This window comes from Leptonotus elevatus, chromosome 10 (genome assembly GCF_054856555.1).
Source record: "Leptonotus elevatus isolate MCC_2025b chromosome 10, RoL_Lele_1.0, whole genome shotgun sequence".
Lineage (NCBI taxonomy): Eukaryota > Metazoa > Chordata > Actinopteri > Syngnathiformes > Syngnathidae > Leptonotus > Leptonotus elevatus.
In genome coordinates, this window is record NC_141248.1 from 22,618,288 (window position 1) to 22,638,324 (window position 20,037).

Sequence of the window (20,037 nt, forward strand, 5' to 3'; positions counted from 1 at the left end):
TTGTTTTTTAAATGTTGTTAGTTTTAATTAGTTTTCAGGTTGGTTCCTTTATTATTTTTTATTATTTCATAAATGCTTGGTTTTCGTTTAGTTTTAGTTAGATCAGTATTAGTTGCATTTATTTATTGTAAATGTGTATTACTTGTGCGCAATATTTAAAAAGCGCCATGGTAAAAACAAATCTCCTTAAAATCACATTTAAAATCATCCCCAAAAGCTCCTGCATAAAATTAATTACCAAAGACTAAAACGTAGGACATTTTCGCTATAATTATAGTTAGTTTTGTAAATGTAAAATGTAGTTTCAGTTAGTTGTAGTTTTTTTTTTATTTCGTTAATGAAAATGTTTTTTTTTAAATGTTTTTTATTTTTGTATTTCGTTAACTAAAATAACCTTGGCCGGTGCACACGTGCAGACAATTTGGAATGAGATACAAAGTCAAACACGTATTTTTTTTTTTTTTTTTACAACTTTCTAATAGTTCCAGAATTAGCCGCAATTCGCCACATGGCCACTAAACGGCGCTGTGGTGCCATCAACAGACAGACTGGTCACGTTTCCTGCTTGCGCTCTGTTGTAGACAAACAGTACAGGCTGAAACACGTTAATGTGGCGGCCATGTTGGTAGTGGCGATGTTCTCATCAAATGTAATGGCATGGACACTAGCTTAGCATCGCGGTAAGCACACAGCTCAAACGAGTATTTACCAAGTGGTCAGTTTCAAAACGTTTTTATTCTTGCGGCATCCACCCAATTTGGGGATCAAAGTCACCACATCTCTGGTTTGACATCGCAAATGTAGCATTGACCACTCAGCTAAAACTCTGGACCGCCATTTTAGCTTAGGCCCCTATTTAAAAAGTTCAAGCCTCCGCAATCACAAACCGATGCCGTTTTAACAGTTTTTCACGATCATAGCATTAAAAATGCGTCATTACTGTGTGAATTGAAAATGTCGTTAAATATCAGTTCTGAATCATAAAGTAATTTCAGTCTCCACTGAAAAAGAGCCTCCTCCTTGTACTAAGATGCCGGTGCTGACAAAAACATCCAAATGGCAAATAGAGTAACAAAAAAATATATATATATAATCACATCGCACGCTGTAAAACCTCATCTAAAATAGTGCCTCTTTTAATTTCTTGTTTAATTCCCATAATTTAGTTCATTGCTTGCATCATACGCTGTGTGATATAAATGACATGTAATTCAACAACAGTGATAAATAGAGATAGGAAAATACCACCTGGCAGCCAAAGGCTGGAGCACGCCAGCCACTTCTTTGGCTCTCACACCGGTGGAAACTTTCTGGTGAAAGGCCAGTCCTGTCCTGGAGCCAGTCAGACATATTATGAAACAGCCCCATGTGATCATGTGACCTCTGACACCAAACAAGGTCCAGAAAAAGAATGGTCGAAATAAACACTGACAACAAAGGTGCTCATTGTGCAAGGACCTTATTTAGACCCGCAATCGATAAATATTGATTACATCCAGTTGTGGTTAATTCCTCCACTCCTCTAAAATAGTGCAATGTGTCACGAAGCAGATTTAGCAAATGAGTTTAAAAAAACTGCACAGAGGTTGTGGGACTTTATATTCTTCTTCGTCTTCATACTGTGCAATCTAATAAGCTGAATTAACTAATTTAAGAGCCTTTTGGATAAACACTGCAGTCAAGTAAAGTGACTAAACTTGACCAGACGTGATTTAATCGGGACAGTCGCACTTTTGAGCCTTGCATCACGGCGGATTTTGCCACTATTACACGCCCTTTAAAAAAAATAAATATTTTTTTTTTTAGTCCAGCCAGTAAGCCAGTTGTTTGGGCCACGTGCATGTCAATCACACAGTTGTCATAGCGATTCATTCAATAAACCAATATATATATATATTTTTTAACTTAAAAAAAAAAAAAGAATTTTACTTTTAATTTGCTAGTAGGCTTGTTTTCGTCATACGCGAACTACAACTATGTCTTGCTTCCGTGTCTAGAATTATGGGGAATGTAGTCCAACTAGCCAAATGCTGCTGTCGGTCAGATCCAATGCAAGGTGAGCTTTGCTGGTGGCATATTTCTAAAGGTATATAACGCGGGACCGGTGCGAGGTCAACGGAACATTAAGATAGCATTTAGCATCAGCTAAAGTAATAACAACCAGTTTGACTAGCGATTAAATTCGTTATAAATAGCTCCTGGTGAGAATTTATTGTATTTGATTTTCAGCAAAATGGTAGTGTCCCATTTGTAATTTAGAAATTCTGGTCACTTTATAATAACAGAATCTCCCACAGCCTCAAATGGAAATGTGTTTAGTTCAAAATGCAGCTTTCCACCACAGGATGAGTAAACGTAACTGATTGCATCACGTCATTGTTTACACTTTGCTGCTCAACGGTTCATGTGCAATAGCGCCTTCAAGTGGCCACTCAGGTAAAATGCAGCATACTGTCCTCACATTCCCTTGGAACCGTCACCTTATAGCTGTGACAAGTCAGTTTGTAATTGCACCCATTGTTGTTGTCCCAATAGTTTGAGCCTTTGACCTGATAGCAGATGGCAAATTCCAGCAAAGCTCCCGGCAGCAAAATGAAAGGCGGCACCGGCAGACGAAAACGGAAGACGTCGTGTTCCCCTTCCGCCCCGCTTGACACCCACGACGCCGTCGTATCCGTGGACGTTCTCCAGTTGGTAAAAGAGTAGTGCACTCTGACCTTTTTCTCGTAGTCTAAATTAAGTACTCGTATGGTACCGGCGATCCCCAGCTCGGAGCACGTGACCTGCTCCAAAGACACGCGCAGCGCGCGCACGCGACCCAGGAAGTCGGCTTGAGCTCCCAAGTTCTCAGGGAAACAGGGTTTAAAGTGAGGCAAGGACAGCTCCAGAGATTTGCCAAAGGCCCTCTCGGAGCTCATCAGTAGCCTGAACATAACATGTTGGGGCACCAGGGGTCGCTCTTTCACTTGAAACACTTTCACTTCCTCCAAATCCAGACCCAGTGCGTCCACAAAGCGAACCTGCTGGCTCCTGAGCTCTCGCTTCCGCTCTGCCGGCGAAGGGAGCGACTGAGTTCGCCTCCTCATGATCGTCTTGGTTGGAGGGTCACCGGACAGGCTGACTTTGGAGTCCTGGTTTGCCGACGGAGGTCTCGGACCCGGTGGGCGGATCAGAACCGGCGCTTTGGGGGATTGCGGTTTGGGATCGTAAATGCAGCGAAGGCGAATGGTGGCGGTTGTTCCGGGGGCGGTGGTCCAGCTCGGACCACTCGTCGCAGCGGAGCTGTCGCGTCTCCATTTCTCACAAGACTCGTCCATGTTGGTTCACATGAATGAACTTGTTAAGAAAAGCAACAGCGAATGTTCAGTTTCAGCAGTTGAAAAACACCAAATAATGCACCAACCTTTCTAGTTGGAAGTCCTGTTTGCTCCGATGTTTTGTTCCTGGATGCAGTTCGGACAGCAATTGCCAGTAAAACACAAAAATCGAACTATATTGAAAAACAAATGTTGGTCGACAACAGTTGATGATGTCAACATATTGCTACTTTCATCTTAGCTCTTCACCTTAAACTTGAACCCTTTACTAGGGATGGGAGGTGGAGGGAGAATATTTATAGCAGATAGTGGTGGGTTGTCCCTTCTCTAATAATACTTGCAGTCATTTCATCTCGTTTGTACGGAAGCGTATTGCATTCACTTGAGAAAAAAAAGGTCCCGTTTTTCAGTCTTTTTCTTTTTGGGGGGAGTGGTTGTTTTTTTGAGAATTTTTTTCCCGTTTTTTTGAATATTTTTTTTCCTGTTTTTGAAAAATATTTTTCCCCCTGTTTTTCTGAGAAAAAAAAATTCAGCCTGTTTTTCGGAATCATTTTTTGACAGAAAAAAACAATTCAGTAAAACAGAAAAAAATATTCAAAAAAACTCATAAATAAATAAAATAATAAAAAGAAAATACATAAAAAAACCAACAAAAAAAACAAAGCAACCCCCAAAAATTAGTCAGAAAAACTGGAGGGTTTTTTTTCAAGTGAATGCAATACGCTTCCGTACGTTTGCTTCAGCAAGTTAAGTAACTTTTTCTTTTCTTTTTTTCTTTTTTTTGCTGATGGGGAAACTTAAACGACTTGTTATGCTGGGCTACACAGGACTGACTGTATGTTGTGATTAGAGGTGAAACATCTAATTGATTAATCAAATATCAAAGTAATTGGTAATTACTTTGATAAATGATTGATCATTTACAAATCTTGTTTAATTGAAAATAGTCCAAAACCTCAGCATTTCAGCAGTAACTATTTTCACATTTCTGTAGTCCTCCATGATGGCAGACTGATTATCTTTTATGATGAACCAAAACAAAAATGAAATGATAAAAAAAAATCTGCTTTTACTTTGGAAAATAATGAACAAAATGTTGATCAACAAATCTTCATGAATTTGTATTGTGTTGACTTATTTTTTAAATAAAGGCATGGAAATTAAAGCATTTATTTATGTATTTAAAAAAATTGATTAATCGATTACTTGACAAAATAATGGTCAGATTAATGGATTAGGATTTAAAATTTTAATCAATTGAATCTCTCGTACTTAAGCAGTCCCATTTACCGTTCTTTTCTGCCATGCATATTTGATTGGTTTTCTTTTGGTTGTTGTTGTTCTGACAGGGAATTTTATGATTAAAAAAATATATATATATATTTGATCAATTTTATGACCGAACAACACATCATTTATTTCATTGTGCAGTACAACTACAATTACATACATTTAAAAACATGCTCCACTACACATGAGCTTGTAAGTGAAATTGAAATTGCTGTCATATGCGAACTCAAAATGACGCCATAAAAGCTCATTTGACAAATTCTGAGCTGACATACTGTACATACAAAATTGTTTTACAGCCAGAAATCCATCCATCTACTCCTTATCCTGCTCGGGTTTATGGAGATCTGGAGGCCATCCAAGCGGACTTTGGGCATAAAGTTGACTACACCCGGGACGGACCATGATAGGAGGAACTTGCCACACTACATCCTGAGCAGCGAACTGATCTTTAAACAGTACCGTGATTTCAGATGGCTGCATATTGAAAGTTAATGCCGCATTCCAAAATGGTTGAGGATAAGTTCCCCATTTCAGCACAAAAAGAATCTTCCCGGACGATCTGCCTGCAGGTGATGCCTTCATATTTGCTGGCTGGACTCGGAATGGTGACGGCCGGCATTCTGCTGGACCAAGTGCAGGTCGGTGTCAACTAACTGAATATCCTAAATTGATGAAACAGTTTTAAAATAAGTTCATGTGATAAATAAGTCATGTAATGGACGTTTTTCCAATACGAACCTGAGTGACCCTTAAGATCCGGGTCACAGCACCAGTTGAAAAGTTCTGACTGAACCTTCACCCAGTCCTTATATTGTTAATGCTCAAATGCTGAAAGAATACAAAATAGGTGTTGTAGCATCTTAGGCTAAGGAGGCGTGACTATTAATCTGTGTCATTCGTTTTGGATGATTGACAGGTGCTTTGTCCAGGGTGTTTGTCCATCTCAAGCTAAATCAGATGTGGGCTCCAGATTCCCTTTAATTCCTGTAAATCAGGGGTCTGCAACCTGCGGCTCTGGAGCCACATGTGGCTCTTTTGTCCCTCTCCTGTGGCTCTTAAAAAAAGAAGAAGTAAAGATTCATATTTTTTACATATTCATTTTATTTTTTAGATAAAATATTCTTTAATTAGTTAATGATTAAAAAAAAAAAAGAATATATATATATATTTTAAAATGATTTTTAAGTTGTCAGAAAAAGAGATAAAAGGTAGATTAATTATTTTATGTAAATTTTCAGATTTTCCTTTTTGAAAATGTTTAGGTAATTATTACAACTTTTTTACAAAGGTCAGAAAATTGAATACAAAGGACAAAAATAAAATGCTCAAAAAGTAACCATAAAATGTACAAAAACAAATGAACAAAAGCAAAAAATCACCATAATTTTTTTTAAAAAGACAGAAAAGAAAACGTTCAAAAAGTAATTACAAAATGTCCAAAACCAAAAGAAATCCCTTAAATTACCATAAAATGTGCACTAAATAGTCAGAAAAGTTTTTTTTAAAGGCAGTAAAGAAAACACTTAAAAAGTAACTATAAATGTCCAAAAACAAAAAGAGAAACCCTGAAAAAAAATCACCATTAAATGTTGACAAAATCGGCAAACATGTCAGAAATTTGATAGAAAGGCAGAAAAAATAAAAATCTGTATTCTTATTCAATTTATAGCCATTCCTTTGTGCAAAATGAATTTAAGTCTCATCTACATCAGTTTTCTTATCTGAAACCAAGCGGAATAAAACTCCTCTGTCATAAAAGCGCTTGTCAAGAAAGCCGCCGTGGTTCAACAAGCTGTTAATGCGTGTACGTGTGTTCTCGGAGCTGTGTGACTTGTCTCTTTGCCGTGCCAAGATTTGATTTGTGAGCTTCAGCTGGTCGCAGTGACCTTGCGGGTGACCGTGACCCCGAGCGACACGCGCAAATATACACTTTGGCAAAGAGACTGTTAATACGTAAATGTAGAATGCAACATTGAAATATGATAGATAATTGTTCCAGTGTGTTGAGTAGGATGGGATGATTAATGAATCTAAGATTTTTATTTTTTTTAAATCAATAAAATTACCAGCAGCTTGTTTTTTTCTGGTCTAGTGCAGAGCGATCATAGTGTCTCTGAAACCATATTGACTTTCATTTATTATTTAGTGTTATCCAATCTTTTTTTTTATTTTTTATTTTTTATAACCAACACCTGGAGAGTTTCTCAATATTTTTTATTTTTATTTTATTTTTTAGAATTGAAGACGGACATAGAAAACGGATGATGTTTATCACTTCCTGCTCATTAGTAAGAAAATGTGACAGTGGATTCTGTTTATGGATATATTACATTTATCAGCCCAATTGTTTGGAATTCCAGCTGCCATTTTTGTTAACATAAACATTGTTAAATGGGATGTCAACCCAAAAATGTCTTTACAGTATTCGGATTAATTCTTTGTTTGTGGAATATGAATAAGGCAGCAAAATCAATGAGTTTTTAATCCATATCAGGGGGCGGCCATTTTGTCACTTGCTCTTGCGTGAAAATGACATCACAGTTGAAACAACCAATCAGCTTGCAAACGTCACATGACCTTGCTCAGAAGACAGGTGAGTTGTGATTTGCCGTTACCTGAGCCCTGACCAACTGTGATGTCATTTTCAGTCCACAACAAGTAGCAAAATGGCCGCCCCCTGTGATGTGATAAAGACAGATGGATTTTGATGAGTAATTCATATTCCACAAAGACGATATTAATCAGAATGTAGTGTTTAGGCTAGTGGATCTGCAAAGAATATATTATAAATTATAAATTGAGGTTGACTTCCCCATTAAAGTTATTAAATATGTTATGCATGTTTTAATTTTCTTCATTCTTTTGAATGAAATAGTATGAATATGCTTTGATTACAAAAATTCAATATATCTCAAATTCCTTTTGTGTGTTTTTTCCCCCATATTTTTTTTGTTTAATAATAATAATAATATTGTTATTAGTATTAGTATTATTAGTGTTGTGATCAAATTCTTATGTTATATTATTACTACAAATATTAATTATTGTAATAATAATCATTATCATTATCAGCATTATTATTATTATTATTATTATTGTTTTTAGTATTAGTATTATTAGTATAATGATCATATTATTATTTTATATTATTACTACAAATATTAATTATAATAATAATAATCATCATCATTATAAATATGAATAATAATGAGCGAGTACTTTTATAGGCTAATATCCATCAATGCATGCATTATTTGTGCTGCTTGTCCTGCGTTCCAATTCAGTTGATATAAGTGTGCTATTCTTCTGCAGCCTCATTACTCAAATTGCATCCAGTAGTCAGAAGGGGGAGCTGCGGAGAACAAAGAACCGCTGTGAGCAATGTCCCATGTCCCAAAGTCAAATTTGAGCTGAGTCATTGCGAGTGTGTGTACGTGCGGGAGGTAATCTGGACACTGCAGGCTTTTTCTTCCTCACGTTTATATTGCGAGTCTCTTTAACAATACTGGTAAAAGTCAGACGACTTTGAAAGGGCGAGAATATACGGAAGAGTGTTTAGAATATTGACGTCACTGTATGTGCGAGTTATGCATGTCGGATTGAGTGCAGCGCAACAGGACGCGGCAGCAGCACGTGCCGGTGACAGGTAAAGCACCTGGCGCTTGGAATCGCGTCACCCACCGAGGACATCCAAGAGCAGAGGAAGGAGGAGCTACACCAAGAGTGAGGGGAGAAAAGAACACCGGCAGCCCTCTGAAAACAATCGAGGACTGCTGAGGAAAGACGAGTGCTGCTCATGGTGACGGACGGAACCTACAATCTTCTTTCTTCATCACTTGCCTCTTCATCTGGAGTTCGGGGGGAACTCGGACACTGACACCATCTTTCACCCTCATTTCCCAGCATTTCCCGATGAAACTGAGAAAGGTGCTTCAGTTTCCCCAAGAGAGGGAGCTGTGGACGGAGACAGAGGAGAAGGAGCACATGAGGACTGAGAAGAAGCTCCTGGCCTTCTGGATGTCCTTGTCCCATCGGACCTGGACCCTTTTCAGGTCCCGTGACAGGCTTGGCTTCCAGCGCTCGGCCTCAGTCGCCCGGCTACTCAAAAGTGAAGCATGAGGAGTGTGTGAGCGTCTGTCAGTTTCAAAAGTGTTTAAAGAGGCTTTACAGATCTGCTGTCATTCATATGGGGACTGTTTCATGTGGTTCTCAAAGCTGCTAGTACCATTTCTGCAACGTTTTGCAAACTGACAGTTACTGGTGGAGCTGATTTATGGACATGCGACGGCAACAACAACAAAAATTGGGTTGAAGAAAAAGTTGATACAGAAGAGTTCCTGCAAACAAAGACAAATATTTGACTACGACAAACGCTTGGAAACTGATTTTATTTCAACCCCAACAGAAGATTTTCAACAAATTAAAAAATGGGTTAACAGCGAACAGTTCTGGTGGTAACCCGTCTGGCCCCGGAGCTTTGCTTCCTGGGGAAGAAGCTGAAGGGCTTCAGCTGCAAAGTGACCCTGCTCAGTTCCAGGCTTCCTTGGATCATCGCAGCTTCGGTGCTGGTGCCTTTCGTTGTGTCCGGCAAGAAAGCAGTACAAGTATGGAAAAGACGCTACAACGTTTCTGTGTGAATAATGTGATCGTCTATTTTTTTTCTCCGCGCAATGTCACGAGGAATGAAGACAAGGATTGTTGTTGGCGTGTGTTAGAGAAGTATTTGTCAAGTTCACGTGAGAATAAGTGGTTCAGAAAATGGATGGATGGTTGGATGATGTGGACGAGGACCCGATAGCAGGGAAGCAGGTGAAAACAGGCAGTGATTTTAATTAAAACAAAAAGACAACAAGGTACCTGGGTATCCAAAAATATTCAATAAACACAAGTCCAAAACAATAAGAGTAACTTTACAAACAAACTAGACTTGGCAAAGTACAACTAGCAACGGACAACAACATGATACGGACAACAAACCGATGAAGAGTGAACGAAAGCAGCGAATTAAATACAAACACACTGACGAGACAACGAGAGACACACGTGGCTGAGGCAGCTGATTGGACAACCCAAGGGACTGGGTTGACAAGCACCGGTGGACATAATAAAACTTAACGAGACACAACTGAGATCGAACTAAAACCAGATCAACAAAACAAAAATTTTCAGGAATCTGTAATATACTGAAGCATTTATTTATCCGGCATGTGTGCAGAGTTCTTTTTTTGTGTGTACTAATTTACCCAAATAGACACTGTATATGAATGACAGTAGTATGTGTGTGTGTGTGTGTGTGTGTGTGTGTGTATCAAACCAGTACTTAAGTACTGAATGTGAGTACTTTTGCTACCTGTGTTTATAATCAGAACAAAGTAAATCACCACATGATTTAGTTTGTTTTATTTATTGCATTGAATTAAAGTGGAAATGAATAAACATGAATACAAAACTTGAATTAGACATATGCTAAATATTTTAGCATGCTTCAGTTTGTGCAAAAAAAAAATGCAGACTTGTATTTAAAAAAATAAAATAAAATCATATGAAGGTTTCCGGGCTGGCCGACCAATATTACAGATCACTCATGAGGCTAAAATCCGGGGACACCTGGGCAAATGGCAAGACTTTATTCTCCTTATTGCTTTTTTTTTTTAAGCATTCAAATTGAAATCCAGCCATTTGAGGTAACAAAAAAATAACATCATATTTTTGTGTTGTTTTTTCCAGCACTGGACTGTGTTTCAAGAGATCCCTGAGGTTTTTATCTTGGTTCCAGCGCTGGTGGGACTGAAAGGGAATCTGGAGATGACATTGGCATCCAGACTGTCAACAGCCGTGAGTGGAAGCACACGTCCACACATACAGAGACACCCGTACGTACCAAAATACTTGACAATGTTTTTTTCGTTTGTTTTACATATTCAAAAGTATTTTTTTAGATTAAGTATTATATATAAAGGTGGCGTTAATAATACATGTTTTACTGTCGTGAATATCAGCTGATATTTAATTATACATATTTTCACTTAGGGGTGTGCTCACTTTTGTTGCCATATTATTGGCTGTATTTTGAGGGAACAATACATTTACACCGCTATAGAGGCTGTGCACTACAACTATTTGTCGTGTAAAAGTGTCATTACGTTAAAAACACATGATTAAATATCTGCAGAAATGTGAGGGGTGTGCTCACTTATGTGAGATACTTTAAATGCACAAAAACACAATATAGCGCACACCGGTGGATTGCAGAAAAAAATGAGTTGTCAAATATTGTTTCTTCAAATTATGGTTGATCATATGAGGAAAAAAAAAAAAGCCCATATACACAATGCATAAACCAGGCGTGAATTTGGATATTTCCATAACGCCGCTCGTGATGATTCCATGTGCAGGCCAACACTGGGCAGCTGGAGGAACCTCAGCAGCAGTGGAGGACAGTTTGCTGTAATTTGGCTCTTATCCAGGTGAAGGACGCATCTCAGGACATCCAATCCATTCACTTTTCATACCACTTGTCCTGTGTTCCAATTCGCTGGCACGTTTAGACGAACAAGCAGTCGTTTATGACAATGAAAAAATTTAATTAAATGAATCGACAAGTATTTTAACTCATTGCACGTTACATTATACGTTTTTGTTTTTTTTAATGCTAGAGCATACAGAAGGCTTTAATGCAGCCTCTCAACTGCACAGAACGGTTGAAGCAATAGTAGTTTTTTACAAAAACGGCCAGCAGGTGGCAGCAAAGTATAAGAGATCAACCGGGGCCATGTTGAAAACAACATCAATAATCCAATTTAAGTGGAAAGAGTTCTATTCATTATGAATACGAAAAATGAATAAACACGGTGAAATGAATTCTATTTACAAGACTGTAAGGGTACGAGTGACGGAGCGATCATTTCAGATAACTAGAAGCTAACATGATTTTGATGAATAAGAATGTATCCCTGAAGGTCCAGGCCACCGTTGTCGGTTTCCTGGCCGCTGTGGCAGCAGTGAGTCTCGGGGGTCTGACGAGGGGTCGAGTGGATGTTCTCCACGCTGCCATCTTGTGTGCCAGCAGTGTCACCGCAGCCTTCGTTGCTGCGCTGTCTCTAGGTCAGACAGATAAATATACAACATTCCGAGGATGCGCAAGGTGCTCATCATCTTGCAACACAAACAGGCCTCGTGGTGGTGGCAGTGATCATTTGCTCCAGGAGAGTGGGCGTCAACCCAGATAACGTAGCCACGCCCATCGCTGCCAGCCTGGGTGATGTCATCACTCTGTCGTTGCTTGCTGGAGTCAGCAGCTTCTTCCTCTGCTACAGAGGTGAGAGTGCAATTCGCCTTGCGGGAAATTTGAAGTATTGCTCCTTTTCCAGAAACTTTACGGGGCAGAGGGGGATTCAGGGCAATTTCGTTACATTGCAATGGACTCTTTAATGTGGCGATCCATCTGGCCCCGGAGCTTTGCTTCCAGGGGAAGAAGCTGAGGGGCTTCAGCTGTAAAGTGTTCGAGCAGATAATTTTTGTTGTTGTTGTCTATTTTAGTTTAGTTTTTATAATTTGTTTCATTAATAGTTTTTGTTTTAGGTTCAATAAATATATTTATATATAAATAAATAAAAATTAAAATAAATAATTCTCAAATGACTTGTTGACGTTCTTGTTCTGTATGGATAAGGGGGAAAAAAGAGCGACTTTTATAATGAACCCCATGAGGTTTTTTTTTTGTGTGTGCCAAAGACAATAACTTAAGACATTTTCACTATAAGCTATAAATGTAATATGTAGTTTCAGTATTTATTGTTATTTTTTTGGGATTAAGTTGAATTAATTAGATTACAGTTTAAATTATTTAGCTCATTTTTGTTAGCTATAATAACTAATACATTTCTGAGTTAACTGTTGTATGTAATTTATTTATTTATTTATTGATTGTTTATTTGTGTATTTTTTTCCTCAACTTGTAAAACGTCTTTGGGTGTCATGAAAAGTGCTACGCAAGTGTTTTTAAAAAATATATATATAGTGCATGTTCTCATCAGGGTGACGGCCTATCCCAACTTTACTCATTTGACATTCCGACAAACAACTGCTCACAGTCACATTGACATCCATCTATTGTAATGAACTAAATATACTTTACATGAAGAAAACTCACAGTGAGCTTCCAACGCCGAACCTTCCTGACCCGTATGGCAAACGTGTTAACCACTATTCAACCAGGCCGCTGCCACTTTTGCTTTAATTTGGTTTAGCAAGAAGAGGGCAGCAAACGTCCACATTTTCCTTCCCATGCTGTCTGAAGTCGGCCGGGATTGCTTCCACTTACGCTGTATAGAAAACGAATGAATGAAACAAAGTCTCTGATCGTTATTTTCTGCTCTGAACATGTCCAGACATGTGGTACCTGCCTCCTGCGGTGTGCGCCTTTTTCCTGCTTCTTGCGCCAGTGTGGGTCAACATCGCCCGCCAGTCTCCACCAATGGGAGAAGTCCTGAGGTCAGGCTGGCAGCCAGTTATTTTGGCCATGTCGCTCAGCAGGCGAGTAGACACTTTTTTACACTCTCTCGTCTCAGGCAAGATCAAGTTATTTGTTGGATGTGTGTCGTTTTGCAGCGTTGGTGGTCTGATTCTGGATAATACAGTGAGCAATCCAAACTTTGAGGGCATGGCAGTGTTCACTCCAGTTATCAATGGTGAGAAGAATAAGATTAACCATTAACACTGAAGAACCTTCATCAAAAATTTGTTAACTTAAACTACAGCCCCATTGGTCTAAATGTGATATTCTGGTTTATGTTGCACTAGTGGAATATGAGTTCAGCAGTCGTTTTTATCCATGTCAGGGGGCGGCCATTTTGCCACTTGCTGTCGACTGAAGATGACATCAATGTCAGGAAAGGACCAATCACAGCTCACCTGTTTTCTGAAGCTGTGCTGTGGTTGGTCGTTATCTGAGACCTGAGAAACATTGATTTCATCTTCAGTTGGCAGCAAGTGGCAAAATGGCCGCCCCCTGAGATGGATAAAAACGGCTGGGTTTTGCTTCACAACTCGTATTCCACAAATGTAATATTAATCAGAATGTTATGTTTAGAATGGTGAGGTCACATCTAACATATTAACTCATTCACTGCCATAAATTCATTTGAAAAAAAAGATTATTAAAAATTAGGGGTGACAGGCAATTAAAATTTTTAATCGTAATTAATCGCAAGACTTCACTAGTCACGATTAATCACAAATTTTATATCTGTTCTAAATAATAAAATAATCTAGGTTTTCATACCCCTGTTAACAAAAGTGGAGAAAAATGTTGAACTAATAGAAATAGCTCAAATAAATTATTTGACGTTTATAGTCGTCAATGGCAGTGAATGAATAATAATAATAATAAAAAAAGATTATTAAAAATTTGGGGCATAAGGTGAATACATTTTTTAATCGTAATTAACGCATGACTTCACTAGTTAACTCACGATTAATCACAAATTTTATATCTCTTCTAATACAATAACAATAATAAAAAAATCTAGGTTTTCATACTCTTGTTTAACGCACATCACTTATTTGGAAAGCCCTGTCGCTACTTGGCCAATTATGACTCAATGTTTTTAGCTTAAAAAAACCCCACTGAATTACTATAAAATTACTGTGCCAATGAACTCGAAGACGCAACAATATTGAGTATGAAACCTTGAGAATTTTGTGTGGTTAATTTGCGATTAATCGCGAGTTAACTATGGAAATCATTCGATTAAAGACTTTACGAAACTGTCAGACGCTTTTGCATCCCAGTGAAGCTCTTCACCGCAGTGCTGAATCGAACCCTTCTTCTGTTTGCGCCCGCTCGTGCGTCATGGTTCTAAATTCAGCAATTAAAGTACGGTGATGTGATGTTCAATTGGTTAGCATACCCGCTTAAAAGTCAAAACGTCCCTGGCTGCAAATTGCTTCTGCGCGAAATTGACTGGCAACCAGAATGATTTTCGACAGATATAATATTTGTTGGATTATTTCTCCCTGTTAGATTAAGAACCAGGTGGAATTGGAGTTATAGCCTACCTGATAGATTTGTACAACGATCGTGTCAGTTCCGGCAAATAATTTATTCCTTTTTTTGCTGAAGATTTTTCAGTCCCCCCCTTTTTTTCTGAATATCCCCCCATGCAGTAAATCTGAAAAAAAAATCTGAAAAATTGAAAATTAAAAAAAATTATTACACAAAAAAAAAAATTCCCCCACTATCTTTTTTTTCCCAAGTGAATGCAATACACTTCCATAATAATGCAAGTTGATTTATTTATTTATTCGATTTAAAATCAGCATATTGATTGCGTCAGAAAAAAATTAATAAAATTAAATAAAATGGGTGTCATATTTTAAAAATAATTAAAAAATAAATAAAATGAAAAAAAACCCCACAACATTAGTCTTTTTTGTCAGCGGACTCTGAAAATTGAAAATGGCTTTCCATCCACCCAGAGCTCATAATTTTGACATTTTATGACGTCAAGCCCAAATATTTTGCGACTACAGCGTATCACCGTTCCACTACGTTTGAACTGTTTGCACAAAGCTGATGTCACGTTTCTTGCTGTTTGATGTTTTTTTTTTTTTTTTAAAGTATGTGCGTAGAATGTCTCGAATCGTATCTAAATGTCAGTTATAGCCTACCTGATAGATTTGTACAACGATCGTGTCAGTTCCGGTTTTTTAAATTCTGCTGCTGTTGTTGATTCTCGATGTCTAATCCTGGTCATCGCGCTATTCCTTCTCTCGGGTGTTGGAGGAAATCTGGTAGCCATCCAGGCCAGCAGGATGTCGACCTACCTCCACTACTGGAGCGTTCCTGGAGCTCTGCCATTCAAAATCAACGTGGGCTGCCATGGACCCTATGCTACTTTCTGTTCCTCAGGTCAAAAAGACAAGAAAATAAAAATAAAAAACGGATTGGATTGCTACGAGTCATCCAAGACAGACTCCTCAAATATACTTCATTTTCTTTCTGCTTCTGTTCAGACATGAATTCCAAATCAGCCAGAGTCCTGGCCATGCTTGCGGTCCCAGGTCACCTTCTTTTCCTGTACATGATCCATCTTCTTCAGGCGGGGCACACAGCCATGACTGCCACCTTTGTCGTTTGTTACCTGTCTGCGGCACTGCTTCAGGTGAGACCAATTTGCTCGTTCAACAGAATTCCTTCAGCTAATTTCCGTAATGCGGGAGGCGTATTGCATTCACTTGGAAAAAAAGTATTTCTGACAAATTATTATTATTTTTTTTTAATGAATAATTTTTTCAGTTTTACCATTTTTTTTTCCTTTTATAAAAAAAAAAGCGTAATACGGGTGGCGGGGGGATTAATAAAAAAACTGAAAAAAAATTACACGGAAAAACAGAAGCTGGTATTTTATATTATATTAGTATTTTATTTTATTTTTTTTTTACCTCTGAAGTGACTTGTTGCAGGCTCAATATAAAAACATGTCAATCGATCGGCATGATTTTAGTAAGCTAACAGTTAAGTTTCTATGGAAGCGTACTGCATGCGGCAAAGTGTCCTCCATTAGTGAGTCTGCAACAAGTCACTTGGAGTTCAGAGGTCAAAAAAAAAAAAATACTCAGAAAATATTATTTTTTAAATAATTTATTCCTTTTTTTTCTGAAGATTTTTCGGTTTTTCTGAGTATTTCCCCCCCCCCCTTTTTCTGAATATCCCCCCATGCAGTAAAACTGAAAAAAAAAATCAGAAAAACTGAAAATTAAAAAAAAAAATTACACTAAAAAAAAAACTTCCCCCACTATCTTTTTTTTCCAAGTGAATGCAATACGCTTCCATAATAATGCAAGTTGATTTATTTATTTATTCAATTTAAAATCAGCATACTGATTGTGTCAGAAAAATAATAATACAATTAAATAAAATGGGTGTAATATTTTAAAAATAATTAAAAAATAATTAAAATGAAAAAAACAAACCCACAACATTAGTCTTTTTTGTCAGCGGACTCTGAAAATTTAAAATGCCCTTGACATATTTCTGATATTGACCAGGTGGTGATTCTTCTCCATGTAGCCAACCTGATGGTGAGGTGGCTGTGGCAAAGGGGCTTGGACCCGGATAACTTCTCCATCCCCTACCTAACAGCACTGGGCGACCTGCTGGGAACGGCTTTTCTGGCCCTGAGCTTCAGACTGACTGAGAAGATCAGCTTCTAAGGGCTCGCGATTACAAAGTAGATCAAAACCATCTGAGACCTGAACAGCCATGCGGGACTTTAGAGTTTGTGAGATACCTTAAGTCCGTGTCATGAAGTAATTCATCCTTCAGAGCAGGTTTTGTTGCTTGTTGTGGAGCATGAATATCTCAAACCTAAGTAAAATACAAGCAGGATAGAGGAGATATAAAAGAAAAAATTGAGGAAAAAAAACACACCCATCCCTTCATACTGGCCAGTTAATTATATTAGACAACATTTTATTCGAATGTATTCAATTGAAGTCCCCTATAGTGACTTAAAGTAAAGCTACAGTGTGTGTTTGCTAACCTCAGATTTGTAAGATAACCTACTTATGGATTAATAATACTGCATAAAAGTAGCTCAGTGATTGACAGCAATTAGTATAAAAATGTCAAGATAGAAGCAAATATCCCATTTGTAATTTAAAGTCTGCTTAAGAATGAAGAATTTGACCAGTTTCATGTCAGTAGGAAGATCAAACTTAACTCATTCACTGCTATTGACGGCTATAGACGTAAAAAATGCATTTGAACTATTTCTATTAGTTTAACATTTTTTCCCACGTTTGTTAACAAGAGTATGAAAACCTAGATTTTATTTTTATTGTATTAGAACAGATATAACATTTGTGATTAATCGTGAGTTAACTAGTGAAGTCATGCGATTAATTACGATTAAAAATTGTAATGGCCTGGCGCCCTTAATTTTTAATAATCTTTTCTTTAAAAAAAAAAAAAGATTATTAAAAATTAAACAAAAATTATTATTTATTTTTTTAAAGAAGAAAAAATAATTAAAAATGAGGGGCATCGGGCGATTAAAATTTGTAATCGTAATTAATCGTATGACTTCACTAGTCACGATTAATCAAAAATTTTATATCTGTTCTTAATGTACAAAAACAAATTCCAGGTTTTCATGCTCTTGTTAACAAAAACGGGAAAAAATGTTAAACCAATAGAAATAGTTCAAATGAATTTTTTAAAGTCTATAGCCGTCAATGGCAGTGAATGAGTTAAATGAGTTGGTTTGGTTAAGCTCATTTCCGAGTTACAGCCTCAACTTTTTACAAATCGTCGCTGTCATGTGAAAACACGTGTCCATTTTTGTCATAAAAAAAAAGAAAGAAGTGCTTTTGGGGTGAAACTGAATGCAGACATCCCCTCAAAACGTGGGGGAAAAAAAAGAACATACGTGTTTTCTCATAGCAGCAACGAAATGCAAATCTCTGGAATACACTTTTGTTGATTGAAATGCTTGTCGAAGGTGTGACAAAAAAAGATCATCGCAAAATGGCTTTCTATATTTGCCAGCTCACTGTTAGCGGCATGTGTATATACTAGAGCCTTAGTGTTATTCTGAATTGAAAACCAACATCAGTGCTGCCCTGTAGTGTTGATATTGTGCACATATTTATCAGATCTTGCATTTACCAGCAAAGGATTGTAAAGTCTGAGCGTACTTCGAACGCACGGTTCTGTATACAGCGTATGGATTGTTGCAATATCTGAATGAACGTTACATTTTCTAGAGTTGTGCATGTCCTGAAATTTGATGAATTCACAGTTTTCTAAGAAAGGTTCCAAAATGAACGTGCCAGTTGATATGAATTTAATAAGTGTTACATATTTCTGTAGACTGAAAACATTTGGGCTTGAAAAAATAAAAAAACTCCGAAAATATTATTTTTTAAATAATTTATTCCTTTTTTTTCTGAAGATTTTTCAGTTCCCCCCCCCTTTTTTCTGAATATCTCCCCATGCAGTAAAACTGAAAAAAAATCTGAAAAACTGAAAATTAAAAAAAATTATTACACAAAAAAATAACTTCCCCCACTATCTTTTTTTCCCCAAGTGAATGCAATACGCTTCCATAATAATGCAAGTTGATTTATTTATTTATTCGATTTAAAATCAGCATATTGATTGTGTCAGAAAAAAATTAATAAAATTAAATAAAATGGGTGTAATATTTTAAAAATAATAAAAAATAATAATAAAATGAAAAAACCCCCCACAACATTAGTCTTTTTTGTCAGCGGCCTCTGAAAATTGAAAATGGCTTTCCATCCACCCAGAGCTCATAATTTTGACATTTTATGACGTCAAGCCCAAATATTTTGCGACTACAGCGTATCACCGTTCCACTACGTTTGAACTGTTTGCACAAAGCTGATGTCACGTTTCTTGCTGTTTGATGTTATTATTTTTTTTTTTAAAGTATGTGCGTAGAATGTCTCGAATCGTATCTAAATGTCAGTTATGACAGTCATGCTTTAGTCTTACTGTCATACTTACAATATTTAATCCAATAAACTGTTGCTGGGTGACATTTATTGGAAAAGTGTGCCAACATTTTTTTGGCTGTTCAGATGCAATTCAGTCAGAAATAGCACAATAAATAAAAAACAGTATTATAAAATGAAACACAGGCACGTTTACAAATGATTTTCTCTGGCGTCAAATTAAGGTTGACCGTCAAAAGGCACATATGAGACATTCGCTGTCCAAATGTGATCGGAAACATTCATTGTGCTATTGTAACATCGCCCCCAACAGAGAAATCACATTTGTTGTGCAAATTCACCAGAAAAAAAAAAAAAAAAAAAGGAAACACATCAAATTTGAAATGAAATTGTTCACACAATCACAGACTGGTACTCACTTGATCACCGTTTACAGTCAAATATAAATTAGTCGCTAGTTTCACCTTGTGTTTAATTATGCTGTATCTACAATGTGGTGGTTCACCTGGACAAACAAATGTATGTACATACCATCAAATCCCGTGAATAACACACACGGCGTCCAAAAATCACCCTTAAAAAGTAGTCTCTGTACTGTCTCAAATTTTTTTAACTTTGCTTTTAAATCTCTTTAACTTAGTACTAACTGTACTTTTAACGCATCCACTCCCAGCCATTTTCACTGAAGGAATCCCCTTCGCTTGCGGCTGTCTGACTGGATTTTGACCGATTTTGCGAGGCCCACAGTAAATTGTGTTGTGTATGAAATCGATGATTTTATTGATCTATTTATTTACACTCCATAAGTATTGATCAACGTGTAAAATTAGAGCTGTCAAAATTAACAGGTTAAATCGACAAGTAAACGATTACCAAATTAATCGACAACTATTCTAATAATCGAGTAACCATTTGGAGTCCTTTTTTTTATTTTTATTTAACA

The 20,037-nt window shown here is 37.2% G+C and overlaps 2 protein-coding genes across 10 annotated transcripts; one reads left to right on the forward strand and one right to left on the reverse strand.

Annotated features, from left to right (window-relative positions):
• Window positions 1-803: 803 nt before the first annotated feature.
• Window positions 804-3,566, reverse strand: ppp1r3db (protein phosphatase 1, regulatory subunit 3Db). Its single transcript, XM_086086637.1, has 2 exons — window positions 3,404-3,566; window positions 804-3,336 (listed from the first exon to the last, which is right to left on the reverse strand). Exon 2 carries the CDS (start codon window positions 3,315-3,317, stop codon window positions 2,433-2,435), a length of 885 nt encoding a protein of 294 aa, XP_085942763.1. The 5' UTR covers window positions 3,318-3,336; window positions 3,404-3,566; the 3' UTR covers window positions 804-2,432.
• A 1,459-nt stretch (window positions 3,567-5,025) lies between these two features.
• LOC147167653 (solute carrier family 41 member 1-like) lies at window positions 5,026-17,391 on the forward strand. 9 transcript variants are annotated; one of them, XM_086087871.1, is made up of 10 exons: window positions 5,026-5,248; window positions 10,338-10,445; window positions 11,006-11,077; window positions 11,570-11,714; window positions 11,782-11,928; window positions 13,001-13,145; window positions 13,221-13,300; window positions 15,397-15,522; window positions 15,627-15,775; window positions 16,662-17,391. In XM_086087871.1, exons 1-10 carry the CDS (start codon window positions 5,102-5,104, stop codon window positions 16,824-16,826), a joined length of 1,284 nt encoding a protein of 427 aa, XP_085943997.1. In that variant the 5' UTR covers window positions 5,026-5,101; the 3' UTR covers window positions 16,827-17,391. The 9 variants fall into 9 exon arrangements, with proteins under 9 accessions (XP_085943997.1, XP_085943998.1, XP_085943996.1 ...); XM_086087872.1 differs by having other exon boundaries at window positions 15,409-15,522; XM_086087870.1 differs by having other exon boundaries at window positions 13,221-13,299; window positions 15,387-15,522.
• The last annotated feature ends 2,646 nt before the right edge of the window (window positions 17,392-20,037 follow it).

What these genes read in the sequence shown, in the direction of transcription:
- ppp1r3db (XM_086086637.1), bottom strand. Translation starts at nt 3,317, where the DNA reads ATGGACGAGTCTTGTGAGAAATGGAGACGCGACAGCTCCGCTGCGACG.
- LOC147167653 (XM_086087866.1), top strand. Translation starts at nt 5,102, where the DNA reads ATGCCGCATTCCAAAATGGTTGAGGATAAGTTCCCCATTTCAGCACAA. An exon ending in TTCTGCTGGACCAAGTGCAG is followed by an intron (nt 5,249 to 10,337) that starts GTCGGTGTCAAC and finishes TGTTTTTTCCAG; the next exon opens with CACTGGACTGTGTTTCAAGA. An exon ending in CATCCAGACTGTCAACAGCC is followed by an intron (nt 10,446 to 11,005) that starts GTGAGTGGAAGC and finishes TTCCATGTGCAG; the next exon opens with GCCAACACTGGGCAGCTGGA.